This window comes from Corvus moneduloides, chromosome 12 (genome assembly GCF_009650955.1).
Source record: "Corvus moneduloides isolate bCorMon1 chromosome 12, bCorMon1.pri, whole genome shotgun sequence".
Taxonomy (NCBI): Eukaryota; Metazoa; Chordata; class Aves; order Passeriformes; family Corvidae; genus Corvus; species Corvus moneduloides.
The window spans coordinates 352,362-368,122 of NC_045487.1; the positions used below are offsets into that span (position 1 = coordinate 352,362).

General features: G+C 50.0%; 1 protein-coding gene across 4 annotated transcripts in view; it reads right to left on the bottom strand.

The window, feature by feature from the left end:
- Window positions 1-15,761, bottom strand: part of ZFHX3 (zinc finger homeobox 3) — a 401,385-nt gene that overhangs the window by 11,535 nt on the left and 374,089 nt on the right. For all 4 annotated transcript variants that reach the window (XM_032121503.1, XM_032121504.1, XM_032121505.1 and 1 more), the window contains 3 exons: window positions 7,934-8,067; window positions 7,543-7,743; window positions 270-372 (listed from right to left, as the gene is read on the bottom strand). In XM_032121503.1, the coding sequence (XP_031977394.1) occupies window positions 270-372; window positions 7,543-7,743; window positions 7,934-8,067 (438 nt within the window). The remainder of the gene's footprint in view (window positions 1-269; window positions 373-7,542; window positions 7,744-7,933; window positions 8,068-15,761) is intronic.

Sequence of the window (15,761 nt, forward strand, 5' to 3'; positions counted from 1 at the left end):
TCTGGAAATTATTCACACACACATCCCTTAGTGCATTTATCACCTTCAATTCTCCCTTTCAAGCAAAAGCCATTCAGCCACCTCTGTCTTCACTGTTCCTTTTTGATGTCCTACCTATTTTGGAAAAAGAAGGCTCATCAAACTGAACATAGTATTTGAGTCTTGGTCCTATCAAAGAGAGGATTAACAGGAATGAAACTGCTCCCTGACCAGGTGATAAAGAGTTGAGGGAGTGGTTGGGACCATGGACCTCATTGACCTGCACTCACCAGACTGTTTCCCCAGCTCCTCTGCGCCTGAGTTCCCATCCTTCTCTGGAGCAGCTGCTGGGAGGAACATGCTGCTGGGCATCATCACCTCAGGGGTTGTCACCTAGAGACAGGGGAAAAAGACATAGGGAGAGGAAAAACACAGGAAAACATTTTAAACATCTTCAGTGGCAAAACTAGACATCGGTATTGTGAAGTCAGAGGCGTCATTTTTCACAGCTCACTGAAGACTCATATTTATTAGACAAAGCTCAAATCAGTCAAAAGTGTTTCTACAGTTACATTCTGGACATAATTAGCAGTGCACACTTGAAGAATAATCTTATTATTAATATTTTTCCTTTATGTGGAATTCAGACTTTGATCACTGACAATGTTTTGTCATGGGCTGTGAAACTTCTTGTGCAACCAATTAGGTAGATAAGTTGAAAGGCCCACCTTAAGCTGCTGAAAACATAATAAGGCCCCTAATTAAATCATACCTAGTAAAGTACACTGTAATCTTGAACCAGGGAGCATTGCAGCACTGTTTTCAAAGTGTATCGATGCAGGGAAGGGAGGGGCATGAGAAAGAAAAGTACAAATAAGGAGAGAGGTGACAAAGGAAAGGATGAATAAGGAAGGACTAAAGAGAAAGCAAATTGTGAAATAAAAAGCTTTTGTAACCCTTTCCTTGCTCTGACTGATGCGTTCCCTTTGCTCCTCTTCAAGTATTTGGCTAGATCCTGCACCAGCAAAACCAGTGCAGTGCTGGGACACCACCGCTCCTAAAGAGCTGAGAATCTGCATGGCTCAGCTGGAGGCTCTTTGGAAGAGCCAAATGCACACACTCATCCTGTTCTGTTCTTTGGATATACCTGGTCACAAGCCATCTCACCAGCAGCCTGCACATGGCTGGCATCAGATGCAGGACAATGAATGTCCTTCTGAATGTCTGGAGCCAGTGTCTCGCACTGCTGGAACGCTGCCTCACAGCACCGGACAGACAGACCCAGCACAGGGCTGCCCGTGCTGGTCACTGCCTGTGCCAAGTGAAGACTCCTCTACAGCCTCGAGCAGCTGCCCACGCCACCTACACCCAGGCAGCGTTCCCCTTTCACCAGGTGCTCCTGGTGATGCCTGTGGTGCTCCTGCTCCCAGCCTCCCACTGCTGGGAAGGTGAGGCACAACTAAACACTCCCATTCAGGCGTGAGGCAAAACAAGCCTCTCCATCCTTCTGCTAGATATGGAGGGGGCATCTGAACCCTGGATTTCAGGAGAGAGAATGTGTGTGGCAGCTGCATGCCATTTACCCGGCTTTCTGCACAGCCAAGGACCACAAGGCTCTGAGTGAACTGCAGGAGATAGGAAGTGGGGAAGCTGAAGCTCATGGAAAATCTCAGGATGAAATGGTGGCACAGAAGTGGCTGCAGAGCTGTGAGCTGAGCTGTCAGGGACACAGAGCTCCCTCCCCTTCCTGGGCCATCCAGTGCGTGGCAGTAAGTGCCAGGTCCCATGGAGCAGGAGAGAAGGCACCTGACACATCCCAGGAGGGGAGCTGAGCACATCAAACTCATTCCACCTTCTACTCTAAACGGAAGCATCTGATGGCTGTGGGCGGTGGGTTGGGAGACGTGAAAGGTCACATAGTAATTTCCAGTAGCTGGGCTCGGAGGAGGGGGACGAGCATGGACGCCGAGAAGGGGAGGCAAGAAGAAACTGTCCCTCTCAGCTCTAGCAGCAGGAAGAGCCTGCTTTCCTAGGCTCTTTAGGAATTATGAAAAATAAATCATGAGAAATTAAAAAAAACCCCAACAGAGTAGAAAAAGAATAAAATTATCTAACACCTCAGCTGCACATCATTATAGAGCTGTGGCTTTTCATAGGCGTTACAGTACGGCAGCCGTCCCCACCACCACGCTCAGTACGACGGATCAGTAATTGTTTTCATACACTTTAATTAGAAAAACTCAGATGGCTATGAATAATAATGGAAAAGAGAGACTTTTGCACTTGAAAGGTTGAAGTCAATCAAGTGTGAATGACGGCAAAAAAGAAAAAAAAAAGACACCAATTCATCAGGCCTCTGTTGTCTCGCCGCGTCTTTAATCATAATTCCTGATTGGGATTCAAGAAGGCAGTAAGCAGCGGTTCTTTGTCTGCCTTCACCTTCCGTCAATTAACTCTCCCCGAAATATAATCATCAACCTCACATGCTCCTCTGCATCTTAATCTGGGGCTCCAAACCTGTAAGTCCTGCCCTATATGTGTTTAAGTAATTACCTTTATCTACCTGCATCTCCACAGCCACCATTCCTTCCCTTCCTTCCATCCTCCCTCCACCACAGGGGAAAAAAAAAGGAAGAAAAAAAAGGCTGTGGTACATTAAATTGCTACAGGCACAAAATTCCCAAAGGCAAACAGAAAAAAAGCTTGGAAAAAAGTGCAGGGAACTAGAAATTCTGGGTATGGATGTGGGAACTGTGGCGGTGCGGCCATAGGCTGGCCTTGGAGAACAAACCACTGGAAACAAGGCACTGGTCAGCAAGTGGACCCACTCTAGTCCTCTGGCTCCATCCAGGCTGCTCCTGCCCCTTTCCTACACCATGATCTAGGGCAGGACCCTTCATCTTTTCATCCCTATGGACCAGCCCCGAGCAGGTGGCAAAGATACGAGTGCAAATGGGCTGCACATTCCAAATCACTTTGCACTGACACGGAATTCCAGACTGCTCTTTTGGAAGGGTTTGCCCTTTCACACTGCAAAAACATCTGAGGACATCTCATTTCCTTGGACCTGCAGAATTTGCCTTGCATGCTGAGGCTGCTTTTCATATAAACCAAGAGTGGGGGCATGATGGGGCAGGAAGGTGCAGTGGACCACGGCTCCCTGGCAGGTGAGACAGGAGCGGTGCTCTGCGACACAGCACTTTGTACTGCAGATGTATTTCATGCCATGAACTGTTCCAGTAATCGAAAGGAGTGTGTTTATCTGGAGCACAGCCCCTGTTAGTGCGTGCGGCTGTCAAATGCTCTCCACCTCCCTCTCACCTGCACAGGACATACCTGGTGTGTCATCCTGGCATCCCTCCCCCTCCTCAACTTCTGTCTACCTGTTTCAATGTCTCCAACACTGTTTTAGAATGCCAACACATCAGTCAGTGTGAGCCATTACTAAAACACAACCCTCCAGCTGTGAGTTCAACAAATGTGGCTTGTCTCCTCCCTTCCCTTCTCCTGTTCATACCTGTTCTTTTCTGTCTAACACCAAACTATACCCCCTGTGTGGCTGCAGCTACCATCTCCTGGCCCACAAGTCACCAGCAAAGCTCACTGCAGCATGGCACCTCCGTCTCAGTCACCCTGGATCCTGTGCACAGCCTGAGCACCATCCCCTGCAGCTCCGATGGGTCCCTCTCAGTTCTGTTGTTACCACACAGAAGGTCCTTAGACGATGGGAGGTTGCTGGACAAGCCTCTCTGCTTCCAAGCACCCTACCTTTTGGGTGAAATTCAGACCCCTTAGCAGATAAAATGTCTTCATGATGATGAGATCCATGGAGAGGCAGGCACAACCTGGCCATTAATGGCCAACAGTGGCCATTTCTATGGACACAGTGGCCCAGTGAGGACTGTTACAGAGCACCTGAGGGCTGACGGGCCAGGTCTCCTGCCTCCCTGCCCCACCAGCATCCATACACCCTGACACCTACAAACCTGTCAGCCCTCTGCAGAACAAGCAGTGGGCCCACTCCTCACTGGTGACAAGCTCCAGCAGCGACAAGCACAGCTCCTGCCACCTCCAGATCTACTGGATTTTTAACAACCAACTGCAGAGCTGCTCGTGTGCAGAGCTGGAGGCTCAGAGCCCAACACCCATCAATATGACACCCGCATATTGCTGACATGCCCAAAAAATTACTCTTAGCTGGTGTGAGCAGCCAGCTCCCCTCACACTGCACCTGCCTGTGCTGACTGTCCATGGACACCAAACAAGGGTACAGTTCCTCTGAATATACCCCAAAACGCTGAAATCATGTGGTTCTGAAAAGAAAACCTCTAGAAGAGGTCTGAGGAGATACATCACTGTCCCCATGTCTATGAAACCAGGGGAAATACAGACGGGAGGGAAGGTTCCCCACCAGACAAAGGAGGTAATTTCCATTACAAAGAGAGAGAGAGAGGGTGCTGGAGTGAAAAGCTTCATTAGACTCCGAGAGGCAAAGTGATGGCAGTATACCAAGGTCACTTCTAATTTAGACCATCTAATTGGCAAACATGGCTCCAAATGGCTATCATCTCACAGGGCTCAGAATTAATGAAGCCCGATTATTTTCATTACCTTCATCCGAGATGGAGAATGAGACACAGAGTGAGAGGGAAAGGGGGGAGAGGGAGGGGGTGAAAAGGAGGGAGAGAGAAAAATTGAGTGACAGCAGAAGGGAGAGAGCAATAAGAAAAGACAACGGGAAAGAGGGTAAAAATGTAAAGATAGCAGGAGGGGGAAGTGAGATGGTAGAGATGGGCAGGAATGACTCCTGAAGCAAGGGAGAAAAGAAAAAGATGGAAAGATGGCTGGAACACAGGGAAGATGCCCTAAACTGAGGAAGAGAAAGCTGACAGCAGAGATGACGAGACAGAAATGTGCAGAAGGATAAGGCTGGCTGCGGGAGGAGGGAGAGCTCCCGCTCCTGGAGGCTCTTGGGAAGCCGTCCTCTCTCCCAGCTCCAGCCCATCAGTCTTGTCAATCGCCCACGCGGGCGAACTGCACTTCACCCTCATTACGGGCCCCGCCGAGTCGAGCAGGCCCAAGCAGAGGCTGCCATGGGAAAGATGGCGCCTGGCCCCACTCAGAGAGGCTGAGATGCCACAGAGAGAGAACTCGGCTACGCTCATCCACCAGCCCCATGTAAGGGAAGCTGCAGGAGATGGGGGGACAGTGTGAGCCCCAGCCCCTGTCCCTGTGTGGCACTGGGGCACGGCATGCGCTCTGCTCCTCAGGCAGCCCCGCCAGCCCCTGTCCCTGCATCGGGGCCAGTGGGAGGACAAGGGGGTCCCATGGGACAGCCAGCCCTGCTGCTCACTGATATGAAAAGGAGGGAGCACGACCAGGCAGCTTGGAGATGCTGAGCACAAGCAGGAGCCGTTACCATGGCAACAGACATATTAGACACTGCAGGTTCCTGAACGGCGTCTGATAAGTTGTTATTAACTGGAGCCTCCTCCAACGCTGAGCGCAGACACGGTGCGTCGAGAGGGACCCGGCTCTCAGCTACGGGGCTGCAATTCCCTCGCGGTGGCACCAACACCTGACGTGCGCATCAAATCAAGATGGGATCTTCACGAGAATGAGCAAAATTACGATCCTCCAATACTGCCATGTTCTGCACAAACTGTACTGACTGCTCAAAATGTTGCCGTAGAATAATACAAAAAGACCCACCTTCTTCACCCCATGCTGTGAGACCTGGAGAAGGAGAAGCCTCTCCCCAGATGTGTCTCCAGGTGCCAGAAGGAAGAAAGGTGGGAAAACCTGGAATACACATGACGATGACCATCATGGCTGGGCCAGTCTCTGCTGATCCTTGCAGAGCATCGCGGCCCTGCTCTAGCACAGCAGGTGCGCTCACCTAAGGGACTGTCCCTGACCTGCTCTGCAGAGTGTCCTGAGCTCCGTCACGAGAGGCTCCTGCTATTCCCTCATATCCTGGAGGACATGTGCCTGAGGATGGACCAACCCAACACTCCCGCTCCAGACCACACATCCTGCCTGGCTCAAAACAAACCATTCCACACCAGTGTAACAGCTACCCTGAACAAACTGGTTACACCTGCTGGCCCAGGGAAGGGGCTTGGCTTCTGGTCCCTGCTCTTAGAAAGCCAAAACACCTGCCACTAATGTAGTTAGGAGGTGAACAAGAGCCGTTCAAGCCCCCAGAAGGTATTTACACACTTGAGCAGCACCAATGAAATGGCCACAGGTCACAGAGGCCGTGGTCTCTGGGATGGGACAGCTCCGTGACCCAGGTGTGCAGGCGGCCAGCATGGCGCAGCTACATCCTGAGAAGCCCTGAGGGGACAGGCAGCTGGTACTGCAAAGCAGGAAGGTAAGAGCATAAAGGCCCTTATGGAGTGGGAACTGGAACAGGCTGCCCAGAGAGCCTTTGGAGTCTCCTTTCCTGGAGATACTCAAATGCTGTCTGGACACAATCCTGAGCAACATGCTCAAGGGACCCTGCCAGAGCAGGGCGGTTAGACTGGAGCAATTCCAGTGGTCCCTCCCAAGACTACTTATGATTCTGTGACTCTGTGACTTCTGTCTTCAAGAAGGAATCATAAAAAGAACCACGGGATCATTGAAGACCCTTAGTCTTCCAAGTCCAACCATCAACCCAGTGCCACCACCACGTTAAACTGTGTCCTCAAATGCCATATCCACATGATTTTTGAACACCTCAAAATGAGGATGGTGACTTGACACCTTCCCTAAGCAGCCTGTGCCAGGGCTTCCAATCCCTTCCATGAAGAAATCTTCTCTAATATCCAATCTAAACTTCCCCTGGTGCAGCTTACAGCTAGTCCTCTTGTCCTGTCACTTGTTATGTGGGAGAAGAGACCTACCCCACCTGGCTCCAACCTTCTTTCAGGGAGTTGTAGAGAGGAAGAGTGACAGAAAGAGAAGACAAGAAAACTGTAAGAGAACAGCTGGGCCATGCTGCATGTGCTTGCTCAGAAGATGTCACAGGAAGGAGCTGATAAAGGACATCAGTGTTACAACAAACACAGTGTTATTCACCTCCAGTGCCAAGAACTGGCAAAAAAGGGAGAAAACAAGCAGAAACAGGGTGCAAGAAAAAAACACAGAAGGAATTGGCAGGAATCAAAATAAAAACTTATTTTATAAACTTGATGACAAGTTCTTAAATGTAGACACCTTGCAACAAATATTATACCGAAGAAACAACAGGAACAATATATCCCATCAGCTTCTGCATCTTCCAGAAGCTTCTGCACAAGCTGCCATCCCATGCACTGACCTCATCAGGTCAAGGAAATAGTATTTATCCTGATTTCCCAGGGAAATCACTCAACACTTGAGCTTCACAGGGCTCAAGCAGGGACACAACATACCAGGGTGCAGCAAACCTTGATGGCAGAGCTCTGACATGTGAAGGAGCTGACCACCACAGCAACTCTCTGCTCCTCACCTTTGTGGGGACAGTGGTGGACATGTCAGGATGGCAGTGGACACGCTGGGATGGCAGCAGCCACGCTTGCTTACACAGCCACTTACCGTCATGATGAGTTTCTCGACGCAGTCAGGTGACACGCTGTGCAGGTGGGTGAGGTGCAACTGCAGGTGGATCTTGTTGTTCAGCATGTCCTGGCAGAGTGGGCAGCGGAGCATGGGCTGCACCGAGTGCTGGGTCATGGCGTGCACCCGCAGCCGGTTCACGTCTGTGTTGCTGTACTTGCAATACGGACACTGGTACATCTGCGGAGCAGACACATGAATCACACAGCTCTTCCAGCTGCTACTTCCCTCTCTTACAGCCAGGCTTCAATAATTTGATGCCTTCTACCACCAGTTACTGCCTTTCATCCTCTTTCTCCCATTTTAGTCTTTGCTTTTGGCACATTGGAAACACATTACCTGCACAGAGAGACAGGTTCTTCCATCTTACCTGCTCTGATTTGGTCTCCTCTGAAGTTTTTGACCACTTAAAGGAGAGAGGTGACTCAGAGCTGCTGGGAAACGCTATCCGCTTAGAGGATGCTGGAGGCTCCGTCAGCTCCTTCTCTGGCTGGCTGGCTGGTGCTGCAACAAAAAGTGATTAACATCAGGACAGCCCAAAGAGGCCTAGGTTGGACGATGACAGTGCTTCCATTTTCTGCTTGACACACACCCTAAGGACTTGGAGGAGGATGAATCTGAGGACTAACCTATGTCCTACAACGCACACCTGGCGAAAACCAGTTTATTCTTCCTGATCTCCCACAGCAAGGGAACTGTGTCACTGGTGGTCAGAAGCAGAAAGACCTCATCTGTTTCTGGGGGCTGCTAACAACCTGCATGTGCAGGAGATGCTGGGCCTGTGGCTGCATTGGACACACAAATGCTTGGCCAGATGGTGAAGGCCCATGTGTAACCTCCAGGAGCAACTGGATTTACTCGGTAAGGTAGAACTCATACCCCTGGCTGACCCAGGGGTATTCTACATACAGACACTCTGAAATGCATTTGCCCTGGAGAGGGCTGCTGGTTGTGGCTGTCAGCCCCATCGATGGCACCTGTGCTGGCAGCAGTGGTGCTGTTGGGATGGCTCTGGCCAGCTCAGCCCACACCTCCAGAGGAATGTGCAGATCTGGTGCTTCCTAGCACATGGTCCTGCCAAAATCCTGATTTCGGCGGGACCCAGCCAACAGGACCCAAACACTCCCACTGTGATAAGCCGAGGAAAGGCCATTTTATACCACTGAAACAGAGAAACGCAAACAAGCCCTGAAGTCAACAGCAAAACACTCCACGAGTTGTGGCACTGGGAGAAGCACATCCCTGACCTTTCTCCTCCCTCGAACCCTGGCTGCCTTCAGTACATAAATTTGTGGGACATCTATTATTTAAAAACTGTAAGGACAAGTATATTATACACAGCCCCCGTCTCCTCCTCCCCGAACACACATTCATAACGGTACTTTAATCTGTCTCGAATCGACTTCAAACCCATTTCGCCCTTAATGGGAGTTATTCATTTTCACTTGAAAGGTAATATCTGACAGCTGGATATTTAATATGATGGATCAGCTGCCGATTAACAAGGCGCTGTAGCATTCTCAGGCCAGTCCCCCATACTCTTTCCCCTGTCTCCTACTCAACTTGTGAACCTGCTGATATCTGCTCCTTGTTTCAGATGATATCGTCAGGAGTCAGATCCCAGCAAACTGCTTCCTTCCCAAAGACCCTTCTGTGCACTGGCATGAGCTGTTATTTCCAAATGTACCGCATCACAGTGGAGAATGCATTCCCATTTCCAGCTACCTTCCCTGCTAGTCCCCATCTCTGCATTCAGCTGAATAGAGGCAAAATAATTTCCAGGAGAGGGAAAACAAGTATTACAAATAATACAGGTAATGGTACTGCCAGAGGGAGGCAGGGATTAGAGGATTTGATCTGGGACTGCTGAATTTCTCCTGGTAGGCTTGTCCATACCAAATGGGCTTGGACCCCAGAGCCAGCTGCATGCCTGGTCCTTCATGCCTTGCTGGGCAGCAGCCTCCATGCATGCATGTACAGTCCTGGCTGTACCTGAAACCCAAACCCCAGGACTCTGCTGTGCTGCCGATTCCACAAAAATATCCAAACCAGGCATGGAATGAGTTTGCAGTCAGTGCTGACTGACGGACACCATCACAGATCCTGCTCTGCCCTCACAGAATGACGGGCTACTCCGCTCAGCTCACTGCCTGGACCAAGACTCTCCCTGGGCTTCAGAACTGGAAAGGGCTTAAAGACGTCTGCAGGGCCAGAGCTGACCTTCCTTGCTTCCTGTAAAGAACGTACTTGGAGCATTAGGAACTGCTGCTCATCCGCTGAGGAACACAGTCTCTCCCGGAGGGTTCGGGCAGGAGACACCACCACCAGGAGCCAGCACTGTGGCAGCTGAAGGACCGCCCTGCCTTTAAATGCCCTACCCGAGCCCTGTGTGATGTGAGTGGCCCTTGTCAGTAGCCTGATCGCTGCTGACCCTGTCCAGTCCTCAGTGTGACCTCGGACACTGACATGCCAGCCCCGATCAGGCAGTTGGGTGTTGGGACGAGCAGCTGGAGACCCCAGGTCTGCGAGGGTGGTCTGGCACATGTGAGCCCTGCTGCAGACCTGCACTGGGTGCAGATGACAGTGACAATCATGGCTTCGGGTCCCTTTAGACCTCTCTAGCCCAGTGACTGTGGCTCCTGTGTGGTCCACGCTGTGTCCCTGCACTGGGCACCGACTGCTGCCAGCTGCTCACCAGTGGAATGTTTTTGGATGCAGTGGCTGAATTCAGCCCAACCATCAGCTACCCCAGGCTGCTGAATGCCAGCTCCAACCTTGGGAGTCACAACAGGGTATTTTCTCATCTCCTTTCTACTGTGAAGCAGCCTGCTTAGAATTAGTAACAGGGAATTAAAATGTACCATCTCCTAAGTGTCCAGTTTCATTAAATGCACTTGATCCAACCCCATAACCTTAATCCTTCAGAACCAGAATTATTGGTGATTGTCCAGACCCAAGAATAACTGATTTGTTGCACATGGGATATTTATTTTAAGTATTAGTTTTTGAGTTGACAGCTCAACTGAGAATTTTAACACCAAGACTGAAGTTTATTGCTGATAAACAGTCAAATGCACAAAGTGACACATTCAGTCCACATCACAGATGATCAGAGGAATTAAGAACTCTCTGCTACCAGGAGGAATGAGGACATGGCTTGGCACCTGCCTGCAGAGCTCTGAGCACAGCATGGGACCTTCTGTCTGTGCAGAGAGAACAGGACAGAATATCCTGAGTTCAAAATGTCCAAAAGGCCATGGTCTGGAAGGGCTGTGTGGCACTGGAGCACATGGAGACACTACATGTGCCATGACCATGGCCAGCACCTTGCTTCCAGGTCCAGGCCTTGCAGGGCAGGAAAAGGAATCTGGTTTAAAGTATGATGTACATATTGGAGAGTATTGTTATTTGACTCCTTAAATGGATTTAGTTCAGATTTGCTGACTTAGAGGAAGATCTGTGTTTCTCAACAAATGTCCCCTAAAAGCCAAGTGTGATGGAGCAGGGCTGCCACAGAACTTCTAGAGCTCTACTGATCTTCTCTTTCTTCTCAGCAGCTTCTGCTTCTCAGAGGAGGAGGAGGTGAGGTCCTCCCTGGGATTATTCCAGAGGTGGATGGGCACTTCTTTGGAAGTGGGGGCCTTTCCTTTACTGGTTCCAGAGGCAAAGCCAGCATGGATCCCCTAAACTGCTGCTCTCTATCCTGGTGGGAAGGAAGTCACCACCCACCTCCTACCCATCAGATTCTTTTAGCTAAAGTATCACTGACAGCCCCTTCATCTAAACTTCCATCTCCCAACCAAGCAACGTAATGGAAAAGCCAATTAAATGATTATTAATTCATGCTGCTTTCCGTAAGCCAGAGGTTCTCATCTCCCTGCATTCCGTAAACCAGCTTGCCACTTGCCCTAGAAATTTACAGTGGGGTTTCTGATATTGCCATTGATCTAAACACTACCAGCCTCCAAAAAACTCCTTGCCACGAAGTCCAGCAGCTGGCTTGGGAAAGTTCTCAGTGAGACGAAGGAAGTGTGGTTTCACTGCCTGATGGAAAACAGCATTCCGTATTTGGTGGTGTCGCCTTCCTCAAATCACCTCAACGTGTTCTTGGAGCCATCACTCAGCACCACAAGTCCTCAGACCAGTGGGAGCTGCTACTGTGCCACACAGCCCTGTGCCATCAATGCCCAAGGCTGCTGCCCCTGTGCCCTTACAGCACCTCTGTGTCTCCCAAAATCCAGGGCTAATTTATCAGTTTCATCCATTCTCCAGAAACTGCCATGATCCAGGAACGGCCAGAGCTCACACGGACCCCCGGGGAAGGGCACGGGGCACCCAGCATTGCCGCAGCGCTGTTGCCTCCTCAGTAACATGCAGCCAACATTTCCTCCTCAGACACTGTTTAATTCCCCATTTCCTGAAGGAACTTCCATTCTAATCAGCTGCTGTAGCCACACTTTTAGGCCTGTGCACTACTTGTTGCTCTACAGCATTTCTCAGCTCCATATTTGACAGTGACTCGATTGACAGCTAAAGGCCCCACACTCGGCACGCGCACTCTGCACCCGTCCTCGCTGCTGCCTCGCATGGTTCCAGCCCTGAAAATGGCCGAATAATTTGTTTTTCTAATGCTGTGTCATACCTTCCCACCTGCAGCGAGTACCCACAGCTGAATTACCATTAAATATTCATATCCAGAAGCTCCAGCCACCACCAGACTTCCCTGCCTTGCTCCATATGAACACGAAACACTCAGCAGATGCCTGCATGAGATGCCAAGCAGCACCAGGGACTCACTGAGGTGGCACTTTGCTTAGCACCACGGGCCTCTCCTGCAACCCATGTCAGTTCCCGCAGCATCTCCGATGCCGCCAGATCATGGCGATCATGGGCATGCCCGGAGGCAAGCCGGCTGCTGCATGAGGCCACCCGGCCCAGCCATGTTTCTGGGCTGCAGCTGCCAACCCAGGAGCCTTTTGTGCTTCATATATCCTCAGAAAAACACAGATATAGGCAATCTCGCAGTCCTTCTCTCCCATTCCCTCTCCCAGGTTTCCCTCGCCCAGGCGCCAGTGCTGAGAGTGGCTCCATCGTGCCCCTTGTCCCCTTCCTCCCAGCCTCTCAGGCCCCCAGAACATCCCGGCCATTAAGTGCTCCACAAATGCCAGATATTAAAAAAAAAGCAGCAAAAAGCAGCCGGGGGGAGGAGCAGGAATAGATTTCCGTCAGGATGTGCCAGACCTGTTTTTTTCAATTTCAGTAATTAGAAAGGCAGTCGGCCTGTAGGAATTATTCATAAACTGCAGGAGCTGTGCAGTATACATTTATGTTAAACATGTCAAATCCGATTGAAATCATGCCTGCGAGCACCATACTCCATAAACACACTTTTCTGCAATAATTTCCCAGCTCTCAGCAGCCCATTAATACTTCCTTTAATAGCAATCTACCACGGATTCGAATCAGGGACGGTCCATTGCACTAATTGCTCTGTTAGGTGAGCATCATGGATTAAAAAAAAAAAAAAAAAATCATTAACAAAAATAAAAGCCCTTCAGGCCAGTCCTCCAGAAAGATTTCATTTCAATCTATATTTTAAGTAGACTTTGTTTCTTGTTTTTGTGGAAAAACCCCTGATATTCTCCATGTACCCAATGGACAGTGCATTAAGGAAGCCTCTGGTAGCTGGGTCACTGCTGGTGATGGGCTTCTCCATCAGAGACATGAACCAGCACCGCCCCCCAAATCTGAGAGGCCTTGTACTGCAATGAGCAGGGCTTCAGCTGAGTATCCATTATCTACATCCTGCCTTAAAAACAGAGTCAGGATCAGCCATGATTCCTTTCACCCTTGCTGGTTTGCTTGTGGTAAATCTCACATTAGTCATGACGAGATAATGTCTAACACTGAGCCATCAGGCACACAGCATCTCCCTGCTCCAGTGTGGAGGCACTGCCACCTTCCAGAACCTTCCAGAAACCACAGAGATGTCTGTGAAAATCAAGATCCAGTGAGTCCTTATACGGGATGGAGTTTTCTCCGTGTATATTCAATTGAAAAGTATCACCTAAAAAAAAGTTTGTGCTTCACACTGTTCCATTTTAAAATAAATACAAAGAATGAATCAGTAAATTTATTTTGCAATTGAGACATTTTGACAAGTTTACAACGAAAACAGGTTTTCTCCTTGGTGCTAACACTAACCCCAGCACAGGCTGCGCCCAGACTGTATCCACCGCGGTGCAGACCCTCACCCCTGGGCTGGGGCAGGGAGATGGGCAAAGGAACTCAGTGTCTTGTTACAGATCTTACAAGCCTTTAAGAAAGTGGAAGAAATAAATCCCCTGTGTGCAGTGAGGAAACCAAAGCACAAAGGAGAGTAAATTGCTGAGGAACGTATGATCAAATTGCAGGTGGTGAGCAGCAGAAGGGTCTGTCCCCCTTCCCTTTCACATACCCTGTCACTGGCTTTCAGCCCACACCTCTCCTGCCCTCATCTCCATCTTCACAGAGTCACCTGGCTCAGAGGCTTCTCCGAAGGTCAGCCAGTCCGTCCAAAGCAGGATAGACTGAGCCCGCCTCACTGCTGACAGCAGCTCCTCTAATCTTCTTGAAAGACCTCTGAGGAACCTTCCCAGAAAACCCACTCCAGTGCTTAAGCCACAGGCTGTACAGGAAGACTTTTTAAAATTTGTTATCTAACATCAATCTTTCTCCTTTCAATTTAAGCCCTTTGTGTCTTGTTGTCTGTATCCTCAACATGGAGAAAAAATTATTTCCTTCCTTTCAGAAGCATTTCATGCACAAGAAGACTTATCTTGTCCTCCTCTTTGGTCTTTTTTTAGGTCAAATAAGCCTGTTCATTCCATTTTCTCCTCCTGACTGATGTTGTTCTGTTCTGGGTCATTCCTGCTGTTTGGGCTTTCTGAAATTGCTGCCCAGCCTCCCCAACACCCCAGCGCAGGAACGGAGAGCTTTCCAGTACTAATGAAACCCACCAAAGGCACAATATTGTCACCCACACCACAATGTCTGTGCTTCATTTCAGCCTGTCCTGAAAAGTGGCATCGAAAGCCTTCCTAAGGAGACACTGACTCCAAACAGGACCTTCTTCACACGAAGGGAAATTGGGTCGTGTTGACATGATTTGTTCTTGACAAATCTGTGTCGACTGTTCCTCATCTCATTATCTTCCCATCAGCACTTACAAACAGTTGTTTGGTCAATTCCCAGGAAAATCTGGGGCAGAGATGGCAGGTGTACAGTTCCCCAGCCATTCCTTCGGTCAGGGACAAGCCCCATGTCTGTCCTTCGTCACAGCTCCCCTTTCCTCTGCACAGCACAAGAGAGAGCAGCTGGCAGGTTTGATATGCTCCAGGCACAGTCTCCCAACACCCAGGTACAGTACAGCAGGTCAGGGACAATGTTCAGCATCACCAAGTGCTCTGCAGCCCATTCCCTGGTAGCTGGGGGACGGGCTCTCCCCACGGTGCTGCTGACACGGGCTGTGCTGCTCTGCTCAGTGAAGGCAAATGCAGAGAAGGCTCCAGGCTCTTTAGTTTTGTGACACCGTGGTCACAGCCTTCCACTGCTGCCGAGGGCAGACCGGCTGTGTCGGCAATCTCCTCCTCCTCCTCCTCCAAGGAGAGCTCCCTGGTACTGCCTGCTCCCCTCCCTGCTCATGGCTCCACTTGTATCAGGTTTTTGTATCCCTGTACACTTCTGGAGCTGTCAGGAATAACCTGACCCAGTTTCTATTCCTTCCCATGTCTGAGATCCAGGAGGACCTGTCAACACAGTCATGTTCCTCGAGGGACAAGAGCAGAAACACGACCAAGATGTGGTGCCTGCTTTGCACACCTGCTGGACAGCAACAATTGGTAACATTATCTTGCTTTGAAGTTCAGGGTGGTGGTGTTACATGTTTGGAAGCAGGGCCCAAGTTCAGTGCCAGCACATCACGCACACCTTGGCTTGCACAAGGCCAGTCCCACGCTCCATGGGCTCACACACCTGCTCTGTGTCCTCCCCACACGGTTCCCTTTGCAGACCCCATGGAGCTGTCCCATTTCTGATCTGCTCCTTGCCTCACAAACACTGGGTTAGGAGCTGCACTGGCAGGGTGAAGAAGTTAAACCATCCAAATTCAGAGTTTCTGGAGAGAAAAGGGTTGGTTTAAAAAGCAGGCTCCTCATTTT